The sequence below is a fragment of the Mesoplodon bidens genome (genome assembly GCF_964165515.1).
Source record: "Mesoplodon bidens genome assembly, chromosome: 10".
NCBI lineage: Eukaryota > Metazoa > Chordata > Mammalia > Artiodactyla > Ziphiidae > Mesoplodon > Mesoplodon bidens.
This window is the reverse complement of record NC_138172.1, coordinates 6,659,085-6,678,907: the sequence shown is the minus strand read 5'-3', so window position 1 is coordinate 6,678,907 and position 19,823 is coordinate 6,659,085. Positions and strand designations below refer to the sequence as shown.

At 52.7% G+C, this 19,823-nt stretch overlaps 1 protein-coding gene across 3 annotated transcripts in view; it reads left to right on the top strand.

Moving 5' to 3' along the window:
- SLC6A11 (solute carrier family 6 member 11) overlaps window positions 1–16,781 on the top strand; it is a 122,202-nt gene extending 105,421 nt beyond the window's left edge. For all 3 annotated transcript variants that reach the window (XM_081247223.1, XM_081247222.1, XM_081247221.1), the window contains 6 exons: window positions 2,844–2,956; window positions 5,704–5,841; window positions 9,533–9,635; window positions 10,458–10,558; window positions 11,362–11,532; window positions 14,413–16,781. In XM_081247223.1, the coding sequence (XP_081103349.1) occupies window positions 2,844–2,956; window positions 5,704–5,841; window positions 9,533–9,635; window positions 10,458–10,558; window positions 11,362–11,532; window positions 14,413–14,565 (779 nt within the window). In that variant the 3' untranslated portion in view covers window positions 14,566–16,781. The remainder of the gene's footprint in view (window positions 1–2,843; window positions 2,957–5,703; window positions 5,842–9,532; window positions 9,636–10,457; window positions 10,559–11,361; window positions 11,533–14,412) is intronic.
- Window positions 16,782–19,823: the final 3,042 nt, after the last annotated feature.

The window sequence follows — 19,823 nt, the reverse complement described above, 5'->3', positions numbered from 1 at the left end:
GAGCATACCTAGTGGTCAGATCTTGGTTTCTAAATGCCATTTAGAAAGGAACCAGAGCCCCTTGGAGAAGCAATTGATTTGAGTGCTGGGGAAGGACAAGATGAAGTTGGAACATATTATGGTGCCCCTAAAATAAGAAAGTACTCAGAAGAATACTGGAGGTATGTCAAAAAGACACAGGAATCAATCTGAAGAAGTTCCCAATGGCCAAACCAGGGATAATTTGAATAGCAAAATATATAATGATAGTATTGGATTATGACCCCTAGAATAAACTAAGTACCCAGGAGTCCATACCTGAGATTAATAAAAATTGAATAAATAAGTAGGTGTGACAGCGCAGCTCTTTCTTACAGGAAAATTCTAATTAGTAAATAGAGAAGGAATGAAGAAAATATAAACCCATTAGGCAAACACCATAGGGATAATTGTTGCAGGCAAGATCCACCAATGGATGATAAAATCAATGGGTAAAGGTTTGACCTGAAAGAGGATATTTTCATGATCTCAAAGTATCCTCCCCAAGATGGTTACCAATTACAAAGGGAAACATGGTAACTTTATAGTGGAGAAAACTGGCATTCACCAACCTACCCAAATGATCAAGGTATACATCTCCTGTACTAAGTTTTACTGACATCCTGTGTCCCCTTATATGATAAACTGAGAAAGACACAGTATCGCTTCTATAGTTTTCTTGCCAAAAATATGCATAATCTCAGTTTAATAATGAACATCAGACAAACTCACATTGAGGAGCATTCTGCAAAATAATGACCAGTACTCATCAAAAGGTCATGAAAGACAGGAAAGGGCTGAGGAACTGTCACAGGATGGAGGAGACTAAAGACAGACAGCCATGAAGTGCAAAGTGGAATCCTGAATTGGATACTGGGACAGAATAAAGGACATAAGGAAAAAAACTGATGGAATATGAGTAAAGTCTGCAGCTTAATTAATAGTATTGTACCAATGTTAATTTCCTAGCTATTAAATATTAAATGCTTTACCCTAAAATCTGAAACAAAGCAAAGATGTATGCTGTCTCCACTTCTATTCCATATAATACTGGAATTCCTAGAGAGTGTGATAAGGCAAGAAAAATAAATTAAAAAGATTAAGATTGGAAAGGAAGAATAAAACCTGTCTTCATTCATAAACATCATGATTGACCACATAGAGAAGGCCTAAGAAACCTACAGAAAAAAATTACTAAGTGAATTTAGTAAGGTCACAGGATAAAAAGATAATAAACAAAAATCTACTGTATTGTGTATATGCTAGCAACAAACAATTGGAAAATTTAAAACTTCTGATTTTCACAAGACACAATTAAAAAAATGAAAAGGCAAGCCAACATCAGGGACTTCCCTGGTGGTCTAGTGGGTAAGACTCCGCATTCCCAATGCAGGGGGCCTGGTTTGATCCCTGGTCAGGGAACTAGATCCCATGTGCATGCCACAACTAAAAGTTCGCATGCCACAACTAAGAAGCCCATATGCTGCAACTAAGACGTCCACATGCCGCAACTAAGAAGTCTGCATTGCTGCAACTAAAAGATCCCACATGCCGCAATGAAGGTCCTGCGTGCCACAACTAAGACCCAGCGCTGCATGCATGCATTCATAAATAAATAAATAAATAAATAAATAAATAAATAAAATCAAGTGTTGACAAGGATGTGGAGCCACTGGAACTCTCAAACATTGCTGGTAGGAATGTAAAATGGCACAGTTAACTTCAGAAGTCAGTTGGGCATTTCTTAGAAAGTTAAACATAAAATTACCATCTGACCTGGTAATTCCAGGTAGGATGGATAAAGCTAATCTAAGTGAAAAAATATCATATCAGTGGTTGACCAGGGCAAAGACAGGGAATGAGGGTGGAGAGACTGCAGAGGGGCCCCGGGGGATGATGGAAGTATTCTATATCTTGATTGCCGTGGTGGGTATCTGGGTGTATCCACTTTTCAAAACTCATTGAACTGTACACTTAAAATGAATGCTTATTATAGGTAAATTAGACTTTAACAAGGCTGTTTCTAAGGTAGAAAACAATCAGAATGAATGTTTTTTGAACATTTACCTTTTTAAATGCTTTCCATATTCTGTATCGTCCCACTGAATTCCCCAAACCACCCTATTAGGTAGGGCTACATTGTTCCCATTTTCTAGCTGAGGAGACAGAGGTAGAGCTTACAGTAAAAAATGAGGATCTGAACCCTTGACCACTGTGCTTCAGGGCTAGAACATCACAGTCTCGCCCTTGACATTAATAAAGCTTATCCTGAGAATGTGCTAACAAGCCCACTACTGGGAGCAGCTAAGAGGAGTGTGGATCTGGGAAATGAGAGGAGACGCCCAAAGGAAGAGGTAGCCTGGGGGGACCAGCATTTGTCCAAGCCTGGACTTCTAAATACTTACATAGGAATCATTGGGTGCCTGGTCCTTGCCTCACCCTAGACTGACTGAATTAGAATCCCTGGGGTGGGCCTGAGAGCCTGCATTTTAATAAGAATGTCCCCCTCCTAGCCCCACCTACCCCAGTAGGAAGAGTAAGAGACAGGTCTGTGCAGAGGAAGGTCTGGGTCTCAGACCAACCTGGGCTTGAATCTGACCCTTCCAGACCCTTGCTTCCCTCTCTCTGCCTCAGCTTGCTCATCTGTACAATGGGCATCATAATAGTACCAATAGCATGGGGTGGCTGGGAGATTTATGTGATTTGAGTGAGAATTAGGCACAGCACCTGGCACAGAGGAAGCACTCAATACATGTTGGATTAAAATAACAATTGAATGCGGCATTGGACTCCACTCAGCACCTTTCTCTCTCCTTCCTCTCCAGGGCCTGGCCTGGCCTTTATCGCTTACCCCAAGGCCGTCACCATGATTCCCCTCTCCCCACTGTGGGCCACCTTGTTCTTCATGATGCTCATCTTCCTGGGCCTGGACAGCCAGGTAAGAGGGGAGTCCAGGCGGGAAGGGGCAGGGAGCCAGGTATATTGCTCTCCAGAACAGCTCTGAGACCTACACACCACGTCCTGGTCCTTGTCGTCAGAACCACCCAGACCCTGGAGGACACGGAGATGTGGAAGAGCATCTTCTTCTTCCTTCTTTTATCTCTGGATTGGGGCCCCGTGTCATGCCGCTGGCGGCCACATGGGTCCTCGGTACCACCACCAGCTACCGCTGCCCCGACATTCCACCTGCCTGCCTCGCTTCTCACTATGGGCTTCTCCGGACCCACCCTCCACTTGGCAGCTCGCCTTCCTCCGTGAAGGCTGTAGAGTTAGAACTAGCAATTTATCTGTGCACGTTTTCCTTTCTCTCCACATGAACACGTGCACTTGCACCTTCTCACACTGTAAAACCCACCCAGCCCGCCCTCCCACCCTCCTCCAATCCTCTCCTTGGTTTTCCTGCCAGAAACCTGCGGCCTCCAGTCTCTCTTCTGTCCCAGAATCTGCCCCTTACCCTGCTGCTCCATCGTGGCTGGGTTTCCTAAGAGCCCCAGAGAAGATTTTCCAGCCAAAGCCTGGTGCTCCGTTCTCAAACAGGGGTCCCTTGGCGAGGTGCTGCCCACCCCCCTACCTGTGACCTTGTGCGAGTCACTTAGCACACAAGCCTGGTGGCTGGTGTGTCTGTCTATTCAGCCAAGTCCTATTTCTTCCCCTGGATGGTTTCTCAGAAACTGCTAAGCCGAGCTGCGGAAGCACCGGGTGTTTTTGCTGATAATCATCCCATCCATTGACGCGGGCAGAGGCCTCAGGAAGGATTGGCAGCTTGTGTGACAGTGACAGGCCTGCCTCCGCACGGGGTGTGGGGTCTGGGCCTCGGCTCTGTGAGTCCCTGGGCTGAGCCAGGCCAGCATTAGGACAGAGACACTTGGTTGGCAAAGGGGAACGGGGGGCCCAGAGGTCTGGCCTGGATGGCTGCTCTGCTCACCCCCAGGTGTAAATGGCACGAGCTTTGTGCCTGGGCTGTGTCCTCAGTTCTCAGTCATGATAATGACATGGGCTGGGGGTCCCCTTTTGTTATCCTCATTTTGCAGAGGAAGAAACTGAGGCCCAGAAATGCTGAGTGACTTGCTGGGACATGCACCCAGGTCTGTGTGCTTCTTAGCCCACCTGCTCTGATGTCACTTCAGTTTAGGTGCTGGATCAACAGGCTCCCTGGAATCTCCTTCCTTCCCTGGGGACCCTGGAGAAAGGATGAGCACGGCCAGCCTTGCTGCAGAGCCAGGGCAGCCTGGAGGCTAGGAGTCCAGGTGTTGAAGCCAGACAGGGCTGGGGTTGAGTCCCAGCTGCACAACTCTGGCCAGCTGTGTGACTCTGGGCTAGTCACCTCACCTCTCTGTGCTACAGTCCCTTTGCACAATAAGGATAGAAATCCGTACCCTAAGGAGGTGGACATGAACCAGAAAGGATTTGGAGCCAAAGAATGGCTCCAGGGAAGTGGGGGGAGTGCCCCGCAGAGGTGACAGCCAGCCTCTGGGACAAGATTGCCTGGTTCAAATTCTGGCCCTAATATATTATACCTCTGATCTCAGGGAAAGTTGCTTACACCCCTATGCTTCCGTGTCTTCATTTACAAAAGAGGTAATAATAGGACCTAACGCCTAGAGATTAAATAAATTAATATCTGTTAACTGCTTAGGACTGAGCCTGGCACACGACAAGCACCATGTGTTTGCCACTGTTGTTATTATTCATTTATTAAACATTTTCTGAGCATCTCCTCTGTGCCACTGGAAATAGATGAAAACGATGTGACCTCTGCCCTCCAGGGTCTCACCTTCTTGCTAGGAGACAGATCAAGAGCAATCATGGGCCCCACGAGATGAGGGATGTGGACTAGGCATGGAAGAGAGGGGAAATCTCTTCTGCCCAAGGAGGAGGCAAGGAGGAGCAGTCAGGAAAAGGCTCACGCAGGAGGTCTGCCCACAATGCTGGGAGAACCCAGGCAGGGGGGTAGGGGTGTGCTGGGATATTTGGGCTGGGTGTTGATGGGTGAGTAGGAGTGTAACTTATCCCATACCCAGCCCTGTCTCAGCATGGCGGGACACAGATGCCTAGTGGCTCAGGCTCTGCCGTTGAAGCCTGCCCAGCCCAAACGCAAGAGCTGGGTGTTAGCTCACCTGACTGCCCTCCCCCAAGCAGAGGGTCACTTGCCCACCAGAAGCAAAGGGCAGGGGAAATGTCACAGGCCTGGAGGACAAAGCAAGTCAAGTCCCACCCACAGACCAGAGCCTGCCAGCAGCAGAGCCCTCAGCTCTCAGGACAGTTACAGGGACGCCCATCTTGCCTCCCAGGCAGAAGCTGCGTCTCATTTAAGTCGTTGACCCCAGAACAGGGCCCCACACATAGGCACGTGGTAGGCAGCTTTGGGGGAGAAGGAATTCTAGAGTCAGGAGACCTCATTTCAAGTCCTGACCCTGCCGCTTCCTTGCTGAGAGACTTTAGGCAGGTCGCTTTCCCTCTCTGAGCCTCAGGGTCCTCATGTGTTAAATGGGCCTGCCGGAGTTCTGTAAACGCTGGGATTATTGTTTTTATTCTTGGGTCCTCCATCAGGGTAAGTGTGGGAATAAAAGTGAGACCCAGTGGAAAGGAAGCCCAGGGTTTAAGGCTGCTGTGCTTGCCTGGAGGCAGGACCAGTAAGAACGGCCTTTCTCTTGGGTTTCACACCATCATTTCTACCCTGTCCAGTTTGTGTGTGTGGAAAGCCTGGTGACCGCTGTGGTGGACATGTACCCCAAGGTCTTCCGGAGGGGCTATCGGCGGGAGCTGCTCATCCTGGCCCTGTCGGTCACCTCCTATTTTCTGGGCCTCGTGATGTTAACAGAGGTGAGTGATAAGGATACAGGTTAAGTGATGTGAACAGGGTAGCACAAGGGTTAAGCGCCTGGGCTTTGGTTTAGTGGATCTGACATTGACTAGCTGTGTGACCCTGGCTCGAGGTCCAGCACTTCTCGGGGACTCCGTGTTCTTATGTTTGTAATGGGTTGTTGTGAGACTCCATGGAAGTTTTCATTAAGCCTTTAGCACAGTGTCCTGCATGTGTAAGTGCTCAGCTCAAGGTGTCCACTTCACCGCCAGAGGGAATAAAACTCCCATAGGGAAAGGCTGGGTTTACCTGGTCATCGTGAACGTCTGGATGCCGGGGCCACCCCTTTTAGTAACTTCTGGGTGAAGGGGGCAGTGTCAGCTACGGAACCCTCAACTAGTTACTAGGCTTTTCTGGGGCATCACTGAGAATAGGCATGAGGAATTGGCACCTTCAGGCACTGTGTGTGCCCGTTCCAGCCCTTCATGTGTACCCTCTTCTTGTCTCTGCCTGGGGTCAGGAGGGGCTCATCATGACCCTAAATTAAGACTGTCTCATAAAGCCATGATTCTCTTCCCTCCTGCAGCCATCCTGTCTAATAAATACTTTCTTAAGTACCTTGGGAAGGTGAGATTAGATATCTTTTTATCCACACTCAGAAAATTAATTAATTTTAAAAGCCAAACCACCCCCCACCAAAAAGCCTAAAAACTGTTGTCTAGAGACAAGAAGAGGTTTTGTGAGAAACATGGAAAGAAATGAGGGAATTCAGAATCTGTCACAGCGGCTGATATGGTACTGAAGTCGGGCTGTTGATCGTCATCCTCCGCTTCTCAGTTCAAATGCCACCTCCTCCTGGAAGCCTCCTCTGCTTTCCTTCCCACTCAGGACTTCATTCTAAGCTCAGCTCAGCCTCCCTCTGGCCATGACAATGACCTGTCTGTTCACCTGCTGCCCCCACCAGGCCCCGAGGTCCTCAAGAACAGGAGGTGGCCTTGACCTGCTCTGCACCCTTTGGGACCTGGCATGGGGTGGGCTCTGGGGCACGGTGGCTGGCGTTATTACTGCTCCTAGTCATTGTCACATTAATGGGAGTGATAATCAGCGTTTGAGCAAATGAATGGTGCAGCTCTCCCCACACGGAGAACCAGGGAGGCAGTGAGTAGGGCCCCATTAAGTACTGATTAATTATGCAAAGTAGAGTCTTTTGTCACGCACAAATTGGGGGGTTAACCTGATGCCTTAAAAAGGCTGGTGGAGCTACAAGAAGAGCAGGCGTTGGCGGGTGTCCCCGGCTTGCAGCAGGCAGGTGGAGGGCCCTCTGGACACCGGCCCTGGGTGCCCTGCTCACAGAGCCTTCCAGCCCACCCTCCTCCAGGCCTCGGGTCTGCCCCGGGGCACCTGGGGCCCCAGCCCATCAGGGAGCCAGCGCTGTGTCTGCCCAGGACCAGCGTGTCCTTGAGTGATCACACCGGAAAGTTCAAACTGCCAAATGGGCCCTGTCGGCCTCAGTAATTGCTGGCAGGATCTTCTCCCTCATTTAAACACATTTAAAGCTCTGCTCTAGGGAAAAGCTAGTCCGCAAATATCTGATCTTCCACTGAGGCAGTGTGGTGGGTGGTGAAGGGCATGGGCTCTGCAGCCGGACACTTGGGCTCAGTCCTCAGCCCCACGGCTGGGCAGCTGGGTGACCTGTGGTGCGTATTGTCACTGGCCCGGGCCTCGGGTTCCCCCGCGTGAGCACTGAGGATAACTGTAGCGCCTGCCCTGTGATCACACTGTGCCAGGAACAGCTAGACTGAGACCTGGGACCAGTGACAACAGAGCTGGCACTTGGAGAGCCCTGCGTTAAGGCTTCCTTCTGGGTTTTTTTTAATGTATGATGTTTGTGGAAGGAGACCCTCGGGAGAGCAATTAGGAGGGCAGTCCTGGGTTTAACTCAGAAAGCTCCTTACTCTCAGAGACCCGAACGCCTGCCATATCTGTCACAGACAGGAGGTCCCAGACCAGATATGGCCCAGCGATCCATGTTGTTTCCCCCTCACTGTGATTTTTTAAGAAGACAAAGAGGTTACCAAAATTAAAGAGAAAGATTTCTCAAGAAAATTTGGGTTTTGGGCATCTTCCAGAAAATCTGCAGACCTAGCTGCCCAGGCCTTTGTCCCCCAGCAGCAATCGACTGGAGTTGTGTGGCCACGTGGGGCCTATGCTCTCCTGTTAGCCACAGTCCCCACCACTCCCTGCTGTCACACACTAGGACCACTTGGACTCAGCACTGAGATGTTGCCCCTGATCTAGTTGAAGAGATGAATGAGGAAACAAATAGTCCCAGGGTGTGTGGTCTTTCACATGACACAAGGAGGCCCGGGGGCTCGGGGAACACAGAGAAGAAGCTTAGTTCCAAGAGGTCCCCGTGGCAGACACATAAGGAGGCTGTCCAGGGTTCATCCTGGCCTCTTAACCCCCGTCCTTTCCTGGCATTTGGAACACCTCCCCCAACCCGACCCTCCCTCCCTTTTGTACTTTTATTTCTGCTGCTTTTGATTGTCCCGCTGAGGACTCTCATTGTGTTGTAGGATTTTCTTTACGGATCCCAGCCCTTCCCACCCCTGCATCTGGCCTCCCCTCCTCTACCCACCCAGACGCCTCCCCTGCCTTCCAGAGATCCTCCCAGATCACCTTGGCTGGCCAAGCTTGCACCTCCCTGGCCTTCCACTGAATTTAATCTTCAGAGATTTGTATATCACAGAGCTGGCCCACTTTGTTCCTGCATCCCACAATGATTGCGCACCTACTGTGTGCCGAGTCTTTGGCCAGAAACAGGGACACAGCTGTGGACAAGCCATTCAGAGTCCCTCCCCAATGGGGCACTCACTCCATATGATTCAATTTGCACTTACGGGGACATACTGCAAGCCGGGCCCTGCACTGAGGGTGGGAGACACACAGAGGACCAGTGCGGGAGCCTTCCCAGCAGGAGCTCAGAGCTAACAGAGTAGCTGATAGCAAAACACTTTTTCTTTTTAAACTATGAATCCTTAAAATGTGCTATGGAGGCCCAAAGACAGAATGAGGCTGTCAGGGAGGGCTGCTTGGAGGAGGTGACATTTGAGATGAGCTTTGAAGGAACTTACCCAGTGAAAGGGAATAGCATGTGCAAAGGCACAGAAGTGAGACAGTCCCTTGGTGTGTCCAGGAGGGAGCATGTTGAGGGGGACTGTGGGAGGGGGAGCTGAGGCCCAGTGAGGAGGGCAGCCCTGGCTGGCAGGCTGAAGGAAGCCAAGGGGTAATTGTAAACTGTAGGGTGACATGGTTGGATTTGCAAGTTGGAAAGGTCCCTGTGAAAGCTGGTGTGTGGAAGGGTAGGAGAGGGAGGCTGGAGGCAGGGAGGCCAGTGGGGAGGCCGTCACAGCCTCCTGGAGAGAGGTGCTGAGCCTTCCCAACCTCCAGTCTCTGGTCTTCTGTGTTGTCTCTGACGTTTGAGGAGCAGGGACAAGACAAACCAACGCAATCCCAGCAACCCCCAGAGGGTGGCCCAGGTGTGGTGGGCGCAGTGTTCCAGGACCCTGGGGAGACCAGTCTGTCCTGGTGGAAGTGAGTCCCGACTGGTGGTAGCCGCAGGGCAGAGAGCCCTTCCCAGGGCCAGCTGGCTGACCCTGCTGTCCAGTGTGTCTGTCACTCTGTCCATATTTCTGTCCTCTCACTTCCCAGGGTGGCATGTACATCTTCCAGCTCTTTGACTCCTACGCCGCCAGTGGGATGTGCCTTCTCTTTGTGGCCATCTTCGAATGCATCTGCATCGGCTGGGTATACGGTGAGTAGAGGCTGAGCCCTTCCACACCCCAGAGGCCACCATGGTGCCCAGCACATGGGCACCACCCGGGACCCGGCTGGGCCTGGGTTCCCTGTGGCTGGTCTCCATCTGCATCAACCTCTTCGTCCTCCCCTCAGGGACTTCTTGTCCTTTCCCACTTGTCGGGAGACCCTCCTGCTTTTATATCCCTGCAGCAGAGGGAGGGGTTCCAGGCTCAGACACTGTGACCTTGATTCTGTCCTTCTGCCCCTGATGCTCAGTTTTCCCATCTGCAACATGGAGTACTATAAACAATCACCATGTCCCCGAGCAGGAGGTAGTGCAGGCAAAGCAGCCAGCCCAGTGCCTGGCCCTAAGTCAGCACGTGCCTTCTGGTTCCCCAAACCGTATGAGTGCGTGAGGGTTGCTGGTCTGAATGATGATGCACACTCCCAAGTGTGGTTCGGGAATAGACACCCCACAGGCCACCCGTCTGGCCCTCACCTTCAGAGCCCTGACCCCCGCCCCCGTGCAGGTCAGCCAGCCCTTGGCCCCGCCTCGAAGGGACCACCTTCCTCCTTTCCCCCAGAAACTCCTGCCCGTTTCCTGGACCTCACTGCCCAAGGTCAGAAGGGGTCTTCCCAATATTGAACCAGAGTCCCTTCTACTGCAATTTATCCTGACACCTCACATATGTAACACCTTGGTAGTTTTTAAGCGGTAAATAGGGTTCCTGCCGCAATTTGTCTTGGGCTGGGGAAACCAGACACTCATAGCCTTCCCTCTGAGTCTTGTACAGAAATCTTCTAGGGTGTGTGTGCCCGTCTTCTTTATTCTGGACAGGAAGCAACCGCTTCTATGATAACATCGAAGACATGATTGGCTACCGGCCGTTGTCACTCATCCAATGGTGCTGGAAAGTCGTGACCCCCGGGATCTGTGCGGTAAGGGCCCTGCCAGGAGCCGCCTGCAGCCCACCCACCCACCCACCCATGTACTTCTGCACCCCAGAGCCCAGACCTGGCTGAGGCCGAGACTGAGGAGGTGATGTCCCCCTGGGGACCTTCTGTGCCCTCAGAAAGTCCGAGGCACCTGACACCTTTCAAAGCCAGCATTGTGGGGACAGTCTCTGGGCTTGGCCAGGGGGCCTCACTAGGACCCCAGTCCTGCAACCATCTTGCTGTGTGATTGTGAGCAAATCACCTCCCTTCTTGGGACCTCAGGTTCTATGCCTGCATATGTATAGAAGGCGGCTGGGACCTGCCTCTGCGAGGGCCGAGGGTCCCAGGAAAGGCACTTGGCTCTGCTGTTCACAGGGAAGCAACAGTGTGAGGGTAAAGCGGGGCTCACGCTCTGCCCCTCACATCAGACCGGGAGAGGCCTTTGTGAGAGGATGTTTAATTAAAAAAACAAAACCCCCTGCTCTTCACCCAGCTCTTGGCACTGGAAGTATCTCAGAGCATCTTCACAAACCATCTTAGTTCTGAAAGGCAGCTTTGAAACCAGCCCTGAGAAGTAGCTAGGAAAAAGTAATAATTCCTGACTGGGCAGAGGCTGGGAATGAGGCTCCTGGGGCTCGGGGAGGGTCTCCTGGGATCTGTGGGGGTCAGTTCCCCGTGTTTCTCGCTGTGGACCCAGCAGGGCGTCACCTCTCCAAGGCCGCCACACAGGGTTGACTGTCTCCCCTGCTGGCTGCCCGCACACAGGCTGAGGGCCGCCCCAGGGACCTTTCCATGTCTCCCCGCAGGGCATCTTCATCTTCTTCCTGGTCAAGTACAAGCCCCTGAAGTACAACAACATCTACACCTACCCCACCTGGGGCTATGGCATTGGCTGGCTCATGGCCCTGTCCTCCATGCTCTGCATCCCGCTCTGGGTCTTCATCAAGGTGTGGAAGACGGAGGGGACGCTGCTGGAGGTGAGCAGCCTGGGAGAAGGGGTCAGCAAGGGCGGCTCAGAGGTGGGGGGTATGGCTCAGGACGGGGCTGGCAGTGCTGGGAGGGCTGGTGAGTGTGGGTACAGCCATGGGCATGTCTGGGTCCCCGCTTCCTCATCTGGGCAATGGGTGTGATGAGAACGTGCCCCTACGTGTCTCCCAGGGAAGCCTGGCCAGCTCCTCCCCAGTGGGTATTCGTCAGTACTGCTGTGCTGAAGCCTCGGGGTTGAGATGTTTTCCCTGAGCTCAGCCTCAGTTTCCTCATCTGTAGAATGGGTCAACAGCAGTCCCTCACTTACAGAGGTGGTTTGAGGACTCAGTGAGTATGCAGAGGGAAAGCGCTTAGACCAGGCCCTGGGAGAGAGAGAGAGAGACCAAGTGTTATCTCTTACTGCTCTGTTGATTCTGTTCATTAAGGACCCCATTCCCAGGGCACAGGGAGAGTGTCTAACATTTGTGAAACATCTATCCTGTGTCGTCGCTGTGCCAAGCTCTCTCTGTGCTGCATCTCCTCTAGTCCTCAGAGAAATTAAGTCATTTGCCTAGGATCACACAGCCAAAAATTAGCAAACCAAAATTTTTTAACAATTTTATTGAGGTATGTTTTCTATATCATATCATAAAATTCAGCCAGTTCAGGTATACAGTTCAGTGGGGTTTTTTTAGTAACTTTCTGTGTAGTGCAGTCATCACCATAAATCAGTTTGCAAATATTTGTATTTATTTATTTATTTTTATTATTATTATTTTTTAAGATCCCTGGTGCCCATTCCCAGTAAGCCCTGTTCCCAAGCCCAGACACGCACAAATCTGTCTCTGTGTGTGTGCCTCTTATGGGTGTTTCCTGCCAGTGGAATCCTGCAGTATGTGGTCTCTTGGTAGCAGAGTGAATTTGGACCCCAACGCGTCATATCCCCCACACCCACTCTCTCTTCACTCTCCTTTCCCACCCGCTGGCAGATCAGAAGGTCTGAGTCAGCTTCTCGCCCATTTTGCAAACTGTCTGCTGTGTGCCAGACGCTGCTCTAAGCCATCTACAAGCACTAGGCCACTGAATCCTCACAGCAGTCCTGTGAGGTGGAGGAGCTTCCTGTCCCCATGTCACAGGTGAGGAAGCTGAGCACAGAGAAGTGAAGCAAGTTACCCAAGGGCACACAGCCTCTGAGTGATGGAGCAGGTACCCTGTGCCCCCTGCCCCCGCCTCGTTCCTGCCCCAACGCAGCACCCCAGGGCTCTCGGGGCTGACCTGCGTCTCACAAGCATGCGGCCTGTGTGCAGACACGCACAGGCAAGAGCCAGCTCTCCTGCCCACCCAGGGGCCTGAGCTCCAGAAAAGCCAACATCCAGCCAGGAGGGGCAGGCTGAGAGGGAAGGTCCCTTTCTCCAGCCTGCTCGTGCCCTTGGAGCAAGTCAGGGTCCTCTGCTCCTGCAGGGAATGTAGGTCAAGGGCAGTTGTTGATTCTGGTTTGGGACCAGACGTGTCCAGAGGAGAGCAGCCCTGGAGCCCTAACACCTTGACCATGGCAGGCCCCTGCCAGTTAGTTCACCTCCCTACATTTCCAGAAGGTTCTGCCCACTGATGGGAAGGAAAAATGGGGTCAGAGAATTGCTGTGAGGGTGGGTAGTCTGTGCTAAGAGCTGTGGATGGGTCAACAAATCTGAGGCCGCCTCATGACAACGCTAGAGGCATGTGCCACTGTGACCCCCTTTGACAGATGAGGGAACGAGGCACAGAGGGTTAAGTTCTTGCCCCAGTTAAGTGGTGGGACTGGGAGTCAAGCCCAGGTGTCTGGTTCCAGAGCCCGTGCTCCCAGCGCCTGTCCTGTGTCAAGAGCCTAGCACCGTGCCTGGCACCCAGGAGGTGCTCGGCATTGCCGAGGGGTGGGCGGGGGTACAGGATCCGCCTGTTAATCCCCCCCGGGCAGGATAGGTCCCGCCTCTCTCAGGCACGGCAGGATCTGAAAGAGAAAACAGAACCTTGATCATAAGAAACCAGCCACCCCAAAGTCTTCCCAGCCTTCCTGGGGAGAAGGTTTATGCCCGGGAAAGGCCTCCCAAATCCTGGCCTGATGTCTTCTGGAGGTGCACATGAGGCTGAGGTGTGGGACCCGAGGCCGGGCCCAGGGGGCAGGATCGTGTGTCCAGGATCTGCCCGTGGCCTCCACTCCCTCATCGGTAGAGTAGACGATGGCCACCCTGTCTGCGCCCAGCCCAGAGCCGGCCACTCTGCCAGGCGGCGTGAGGCTGTGGCCTTAGGGATAACGTTTCCGTCTTCAGACACACACCGCCTGTTCCCCTGGATGGGGGAGTGTGATGACAGCCTTTTGTGGGAAACGTACCCGTTTATCCAGCGATCATTATATGAGAGGCTCTGGAGGTGCCGTAGCTCATCCTCACAGCAGCCCTTCGGGCAGGTACTCCTATCCCATTTCACAGATGGGAAAACACAGCTCAGAGATGTTAGGTGACGTGCCCCACATGTAGTGAGGCTGAGCAGCGGCTCACACCCCAGCTTCTCTGTCTCCACGGGAGGAGGGATGCAGCAGGCAGCCCTGGGTACAGCTCTCACGTCCTGGCCACCTGCAGCGGGCCAGGTACAGGGTGGGCACTTCCGCTCACTGTCTCCTTACTCCTCATCCAGTGATAGCAGTGGGTACCCTGGTGTCCCCATGACCGGGGGTGGGGGCGGGAAACGGAGACCCGGAGGTCCACTCATCGTCCAGGATAGAGCTCTGAGTGGCAGGGCTGGGGCTGGTGGCTCCACTGCCCCGAGGTGTCCACCGTGCCGTTGGGAGGCGCCAAGGCAGGCCCAGGACCCTGGCAGCCACTCTCAGACAGCTCTTTTCCTCTCCAACCATGTAGAAATTCCAGAAGTTGACGACCCCCAGCGCCGATCTGAACATGCGGGGCAAGCTTGGGGCAGGCCCACGGACGGTGATGGTTAATGACTGTGACGCCAAACTCAAGGGTGATGGGACCATTGCAGCTATCACAGAGAAGGAGACGCACTTCTGACCGCCCCTGCCACCTTGATGCCTCTCCTGCTCCTCGTCCCCGCCGTCCCCGCCCTGTGTACAAATGAATACCTGAACCACGTACTTCTAATGGTAGAGGCTTGCTCGTTTTGCACAGGATTTATTAACAAGTTAATTTTAAGGTGGCCGCACCCACTCTGGTTTCAAGTCACATCCCCTCCTCGCCCCCCAGTTGCCATGTGAGTAACGATACGCAGAGATAATCCTGTACAGGGACTAGTATCATCCTCTTGTGCTAGGACAGTTTTAACCAGCATTTTCTAGGGGTTAGGAAGTTGTATCATAGGGTCAGACTTTTATACTCGGGCTGTGGGGCAGGTGGGCGGGAGCAATGCCTGTCCCCCTCCGTCAGCCTTTGAACCGACCCGTTCGTGTCCCACCTTTGTCCCTGACCGCGCAGCTGCCGTTCCTCCGCGCTGCCCTGCTTCCCCTTCAGCCCCTCCCTTTCCCATCCCCAGCTTCCTGGAGGTGGGTTTGCAGACAGCAAGGCTGTGTCAGAGAAGAAGAAGTCCCAGCAGACTCAGGACTCCTGGGTGGCAGACCCTCCTCTTCCCTGGTCCCATGGAGTGATCTGGGGCACTTCCCTCCCCTCTCGGGCCTCAGCTTCTACGTGTCCCCGTTGGGGAGGGCTGGATCCGGTGACCTCTGAGGTTCTGCCCACCTGGCTTCATCTCTTGGGGATGCTCCGCCTGCCTCCTTGGCTTGCAGACCTGCTGTTGATCTTGGGTTCTTCTGAAGACTTGCGGGTGGGCAGTCCCTCGCCCCTCACCCCCTTATTTAAAATCAAGTTTATCATGGAATCTATGTGGTTTGATTTCGTCCGTGAGCATTCCCATCCTCCAGACCAGCCGGGTCCCCGGCCCTGTGGCAGGGCTCCTCCTGGCCGTCTGCTCACACCCTCCGCTCTGCCTCTCTGTCCTCCTCAGCAGGGCTGGCTGGAGTTGCCTGCGCGCTGGTTCTCGGGCCCAGGCAGCGGCCTCTATTCTGCTTGCGGCTGTCTGTCCTGCCACTGCCTCCGCCGGGATCTGCATTGTAGGACCTTCCAGCAGCCTCCAGGGAGGGCGCTCTGGTTGGGCCTGGAGCCTGGTTTCCTCCTCCAGCCCCTTCTTTGTGCCCCTGCCTCGTTTTCTCCCTCTCGCTGTCGCCCCTGCCTTCCTCCCTCTCCTGCCATCCTGTGACCTCCAATCCCTCCCCATCCCTTCCTGTCACCAGCAGAAACCTGGAATTTTCACAAGGCTTCTTCCCTACCTTTTTCCCAGGAGCCAACCTACCTGCCTCCCTGGCCAGGGAGCTGAGAAGCCTCAGCCTCACTGATGGGGAGATGGGGGCTCCCACCCCTCCCTCGGTACAGCCCTGGGGTCTGGGGAGCTGGCTGGTGCTGCTCCAGGCCTCCCTGGCTGACCCCTCTCTTCTTTAATTGGATTTGATGTCAAGCCTCTGCCTTGGATCCTGAGTTATTTGGGGACAGGGAAGGTGCATTCTTTATCCTTTTCCTTTATGTTCTCTATCTTATTCAGTGGAAATGCGAGTTTTCTCCAAACAGAGGATTTAGTTTCCTGTAATAAACCTGCGTGTTTGATTGGCCCAAATGCCCAACTTCTCTGCCCCGGCCAGCCCCCATCTGAAGCCCGCATTTGCTAAGAGGGATGCCAAGCACCCCCCAGGCAAGTCGGGGTGAGCTGTCTGCTCCGGTGGACCCAGGAAACGGATGCAGGAAGACCGGGGCTCCGGCTGAGCCCCCACCTGTGTCCATCCTCGTCTGCTCTTCTCCCAACAGGTCGGGGAGGGGGTCTCCCCACTGCTGCTGCTACCGGTTCTCCACCAACCACTGTCACCAGTGCCCAGCCCCACGGCCTAGCTGGGGACATGCCGCATTGTACTTGTGGCACTTAACACTTCACTTACTTCACGCGACTCATGGTGCAGGGCAGAGGGAGGGTTTTTGTTCTTTGCTTTTTGTAATTTCCTACTAGTATTTGGGTAACTTTGGGGGGCGGGGAGGGAAATGCGGGGGCAGGTGAAACGTCATTGCAGTGACTTTTTTGATATTCATTAGAAACAATACATCCTTTCTGAAATATTTACAGTATTATTAAAAAATGAAAAAGGTTGTACTGTTTTGCATAATGAACGTTTTTATTGGGTATTCAAAGGGTACACGATTGTCAGCTTACTCATTTTTAAAAATTAAAGAAGTGAACAAACTCTCTGTGGCTGTTCCTGGCAGAGTGGTATTCATCGGGTGGTTCTTCCTGTTTTATTACTTCTGTGATATTCCTGCCAAACCATCTTGGCATTTGGAGGTTGCTGTTTCAACTGGGGATTACAAGTTAGAAACACCCAGGGCTGTTTCAGGAGCACACACTGCCTTTCATGTGATCCCCATGCACTGAATGTCTACTGTGTGCTAAGTGCTTTACAAATTTCTCTCTTTAAGCCTACCACAACCCCACTTTATTTGTCTTACTTCCCCTGCTTTACAGACAGGGGAAATTGAAGCACAGAGAAGTCAAGCCATTTGCCAGAGCCTCACAGCTAGTAAATAGCTGGACCAGAAAGAGAAGTCAGCTCTGTCTGAACCCAAAGCCCAGTCCCCTTATCACTATGCCTTACTCCCCCTCAGGCTGCAAGACCCAGAGAAGGCGAGAGCCACCCCATGATGGCAGCAATGGTTGCCACAAAGCTCGTGCACCTGTCCTAGGGGGCAGCCCTGCGTGTCTGAGGCAGGCAACGGGGGGTGGAAGGAGACAAGGATTTGGAGCATGCAGCTCTGCTTTGGGCTCTGGGATCCACCTTTGGCAGCCTCAGTTTTCTCATCTCTAAAATGGGGATAATACCTCCTGCTTCAAACTTGGGATGACTGTGAGATCCTATGAACTCTGGGTGTGAATGGTAAAGCTTTGTATTCACACTGGTTATCATTATCCTGAAAGAATTGTGCCTAAGCTCTCAAAGTGTGTTGTTGCTCAGAACTTAGACAAAAATCTCTAAATCCGTGTCTGAGATTTCCAAACAGTGGCTCAGGACCATGGAGTGTGCTTTGTCCTGCTAGCACATGGCACAGCAAGGTCGTCTACACACAGGGTCTGCTCATTCCTATCTGGTTGGCTCTTTTGCTTAAAATCCAGGTCCACCTGAACCTGTCTTGGCCTCTTGCCATCTGTGATGTGGTAACATGTGCTCACAGGGAAAGCATGCTACAAAGATCCAGAATTCAGAAAATCCCTGTGACTCCCCAGAGGGTCCCTGAGTACCTTATAACTTCACAGAGCCATGGGGATCGGTTCAGTCACCTGTCCCCTACCCACGTGCCCTCCTTGTGTCTGAAAGTATATTGTGTTAGGCAGTGGTCAGCAACCAGACACAAAGAGGCTGCGTCATGGAAGTGTGGGTCTCCCTCATTCCCAGGAAATCTGATTTGCAGACTCTCGAGCTTACAGAATTGGTAACTTGTGGCATTAATTCACCCAGTAAACCTTGCAGGCTGCAGTGTGTCTAGCAACCCCTGCTGGCCAAGTGTGACTCTGCAGCCTAGCTCTATTAGGTGCTGCAATTAACCAGAGGAGAGGGGAGGCCTAAGATATTTTTCTCTGGGGTGAGGGAGGGGATCAGGCACCAAATAGCTGGCACTTTTGGCTGAGAACTTCAAATTCTGGAAAATAGGGTCATGTATTCGGTAGGTTTTACTGAGCGTGCACCGTGTTCCTTGCCTGGACCCCCAGGACTAGGGGTATTGAGAAAAGTGGAACAGCCCCTTGTCTTGAGTGTTCCTGCCCTTCCTAGTCAAGAGGAGAGGTGCCCACACTCCTTGGACAGGGGCAAGTGCATGGGGAGAAGCTGCTCTGTCTTCCCCAGTCTTCTCCGGCCAGTTTGAGCTCTGCAGTGTGGCCCCGGGCAAGTGTGCCCACTTCTCTGGGCCTTGGATTGGCCATTAGTAAAACGGTGAAGAAATTGTGACCCAGAGAGGAAATGTAGGTGGCTCAAGATGCCCCTAGAAGTCCTCTGCCCTCCCGTCTCATACTCAGCCCCCTGCACCCTCTCAGGCTGTGAAAAATCAAATGAGCCCTTGGCCTGGGCACCTCATGGTCCGCTAGGGAGCAGAGTCAGCCTTTGTTGCCAACTCTTGGCCTTCTCTGTCTCTCACTTTTGAATAAGGTCCACTTCGCGAAGGATACTGAGAGGAGCCACACAGGCACCACCCTCAGAGCTTCAGGCTAGCTGGACTGTCAGGACCACCCCCACGAGAAACTCCAGGGCAGAACGTGCCAGGGACAAGTGCTCAGGGAGTGCCAAGGGCAAGATCAGAGCAGTTTATTGAGCACCTACTGTGTTCCAGGGGTCATGCCTGCATTACCTCCTCAGAGCCTCACAACAGACCGAACAGGTAAGTGTTATTCGTCCCATTTTTTTATATAAAAGAACTAATGTTTAGAGACCATAAATAATGTGCCAAAAAATGATACCAGATACACCTCCTGGAAAGTGAAGGAGCTGAGTAGGACTGAGGTTTGCCAGGTCTGCCTAGAGCCCACATACCAAAGCACTTAACCAAGGACTGGAGACTTGAGTTGCACCTTGAGGGATGGGAAGGCTTTGCCAGGCAGGGAAGCGCATTTGAGATGGGGGAACAGCCTGAGCAAAGGCAGAGGCAGAAAAATGTCTTTGGGGAAACATGGTGAAAACCAGAGTCCCCCCCGCCCCAGCCCTGGTTTACTCATAATGCATCGTGCAACTTCACCTGCTGTGTGGCTGTGGTGAAGGGGTTTGGGTAACACCAACATCAGTGCAGGTCCTGGCACAGAGCAGATGTTTCCTGGGGCAGGGGCTTCGGTGAATAAACACCCAGCTTGCCTGAGAGTGGGGAGCTATGGGAAAGGGAATGAATAGGCACTGAAGACCTACCTGGTGCTGGAAACCATGCTGGCTGCCCCATAGGTAGCACCTTGCCCTCGTTCCCCGTGTGGGTTGGCTTGGTGGTCACATTCTACCAATGAGCAAATGGGCTCAGAGGAGTCAGTTTGGCTGCCCCAGGTTCCAGAACTGGATAGCTGCAGAGCTATGGTAACAGGCCTGGGGTCTCCGGCTCCAAGGCCCATGCACTTGCCATAGACCACATTTGGAAGGCACCGAGTGCCACCATGAGCACTGATGGATCATTCAAGGCCATGGGGAACCAGATGGTGGTGGAGGCCATGTGGGAAAGATCTGAGGGTCTTCAGGAACCTTGAAACACCTCTG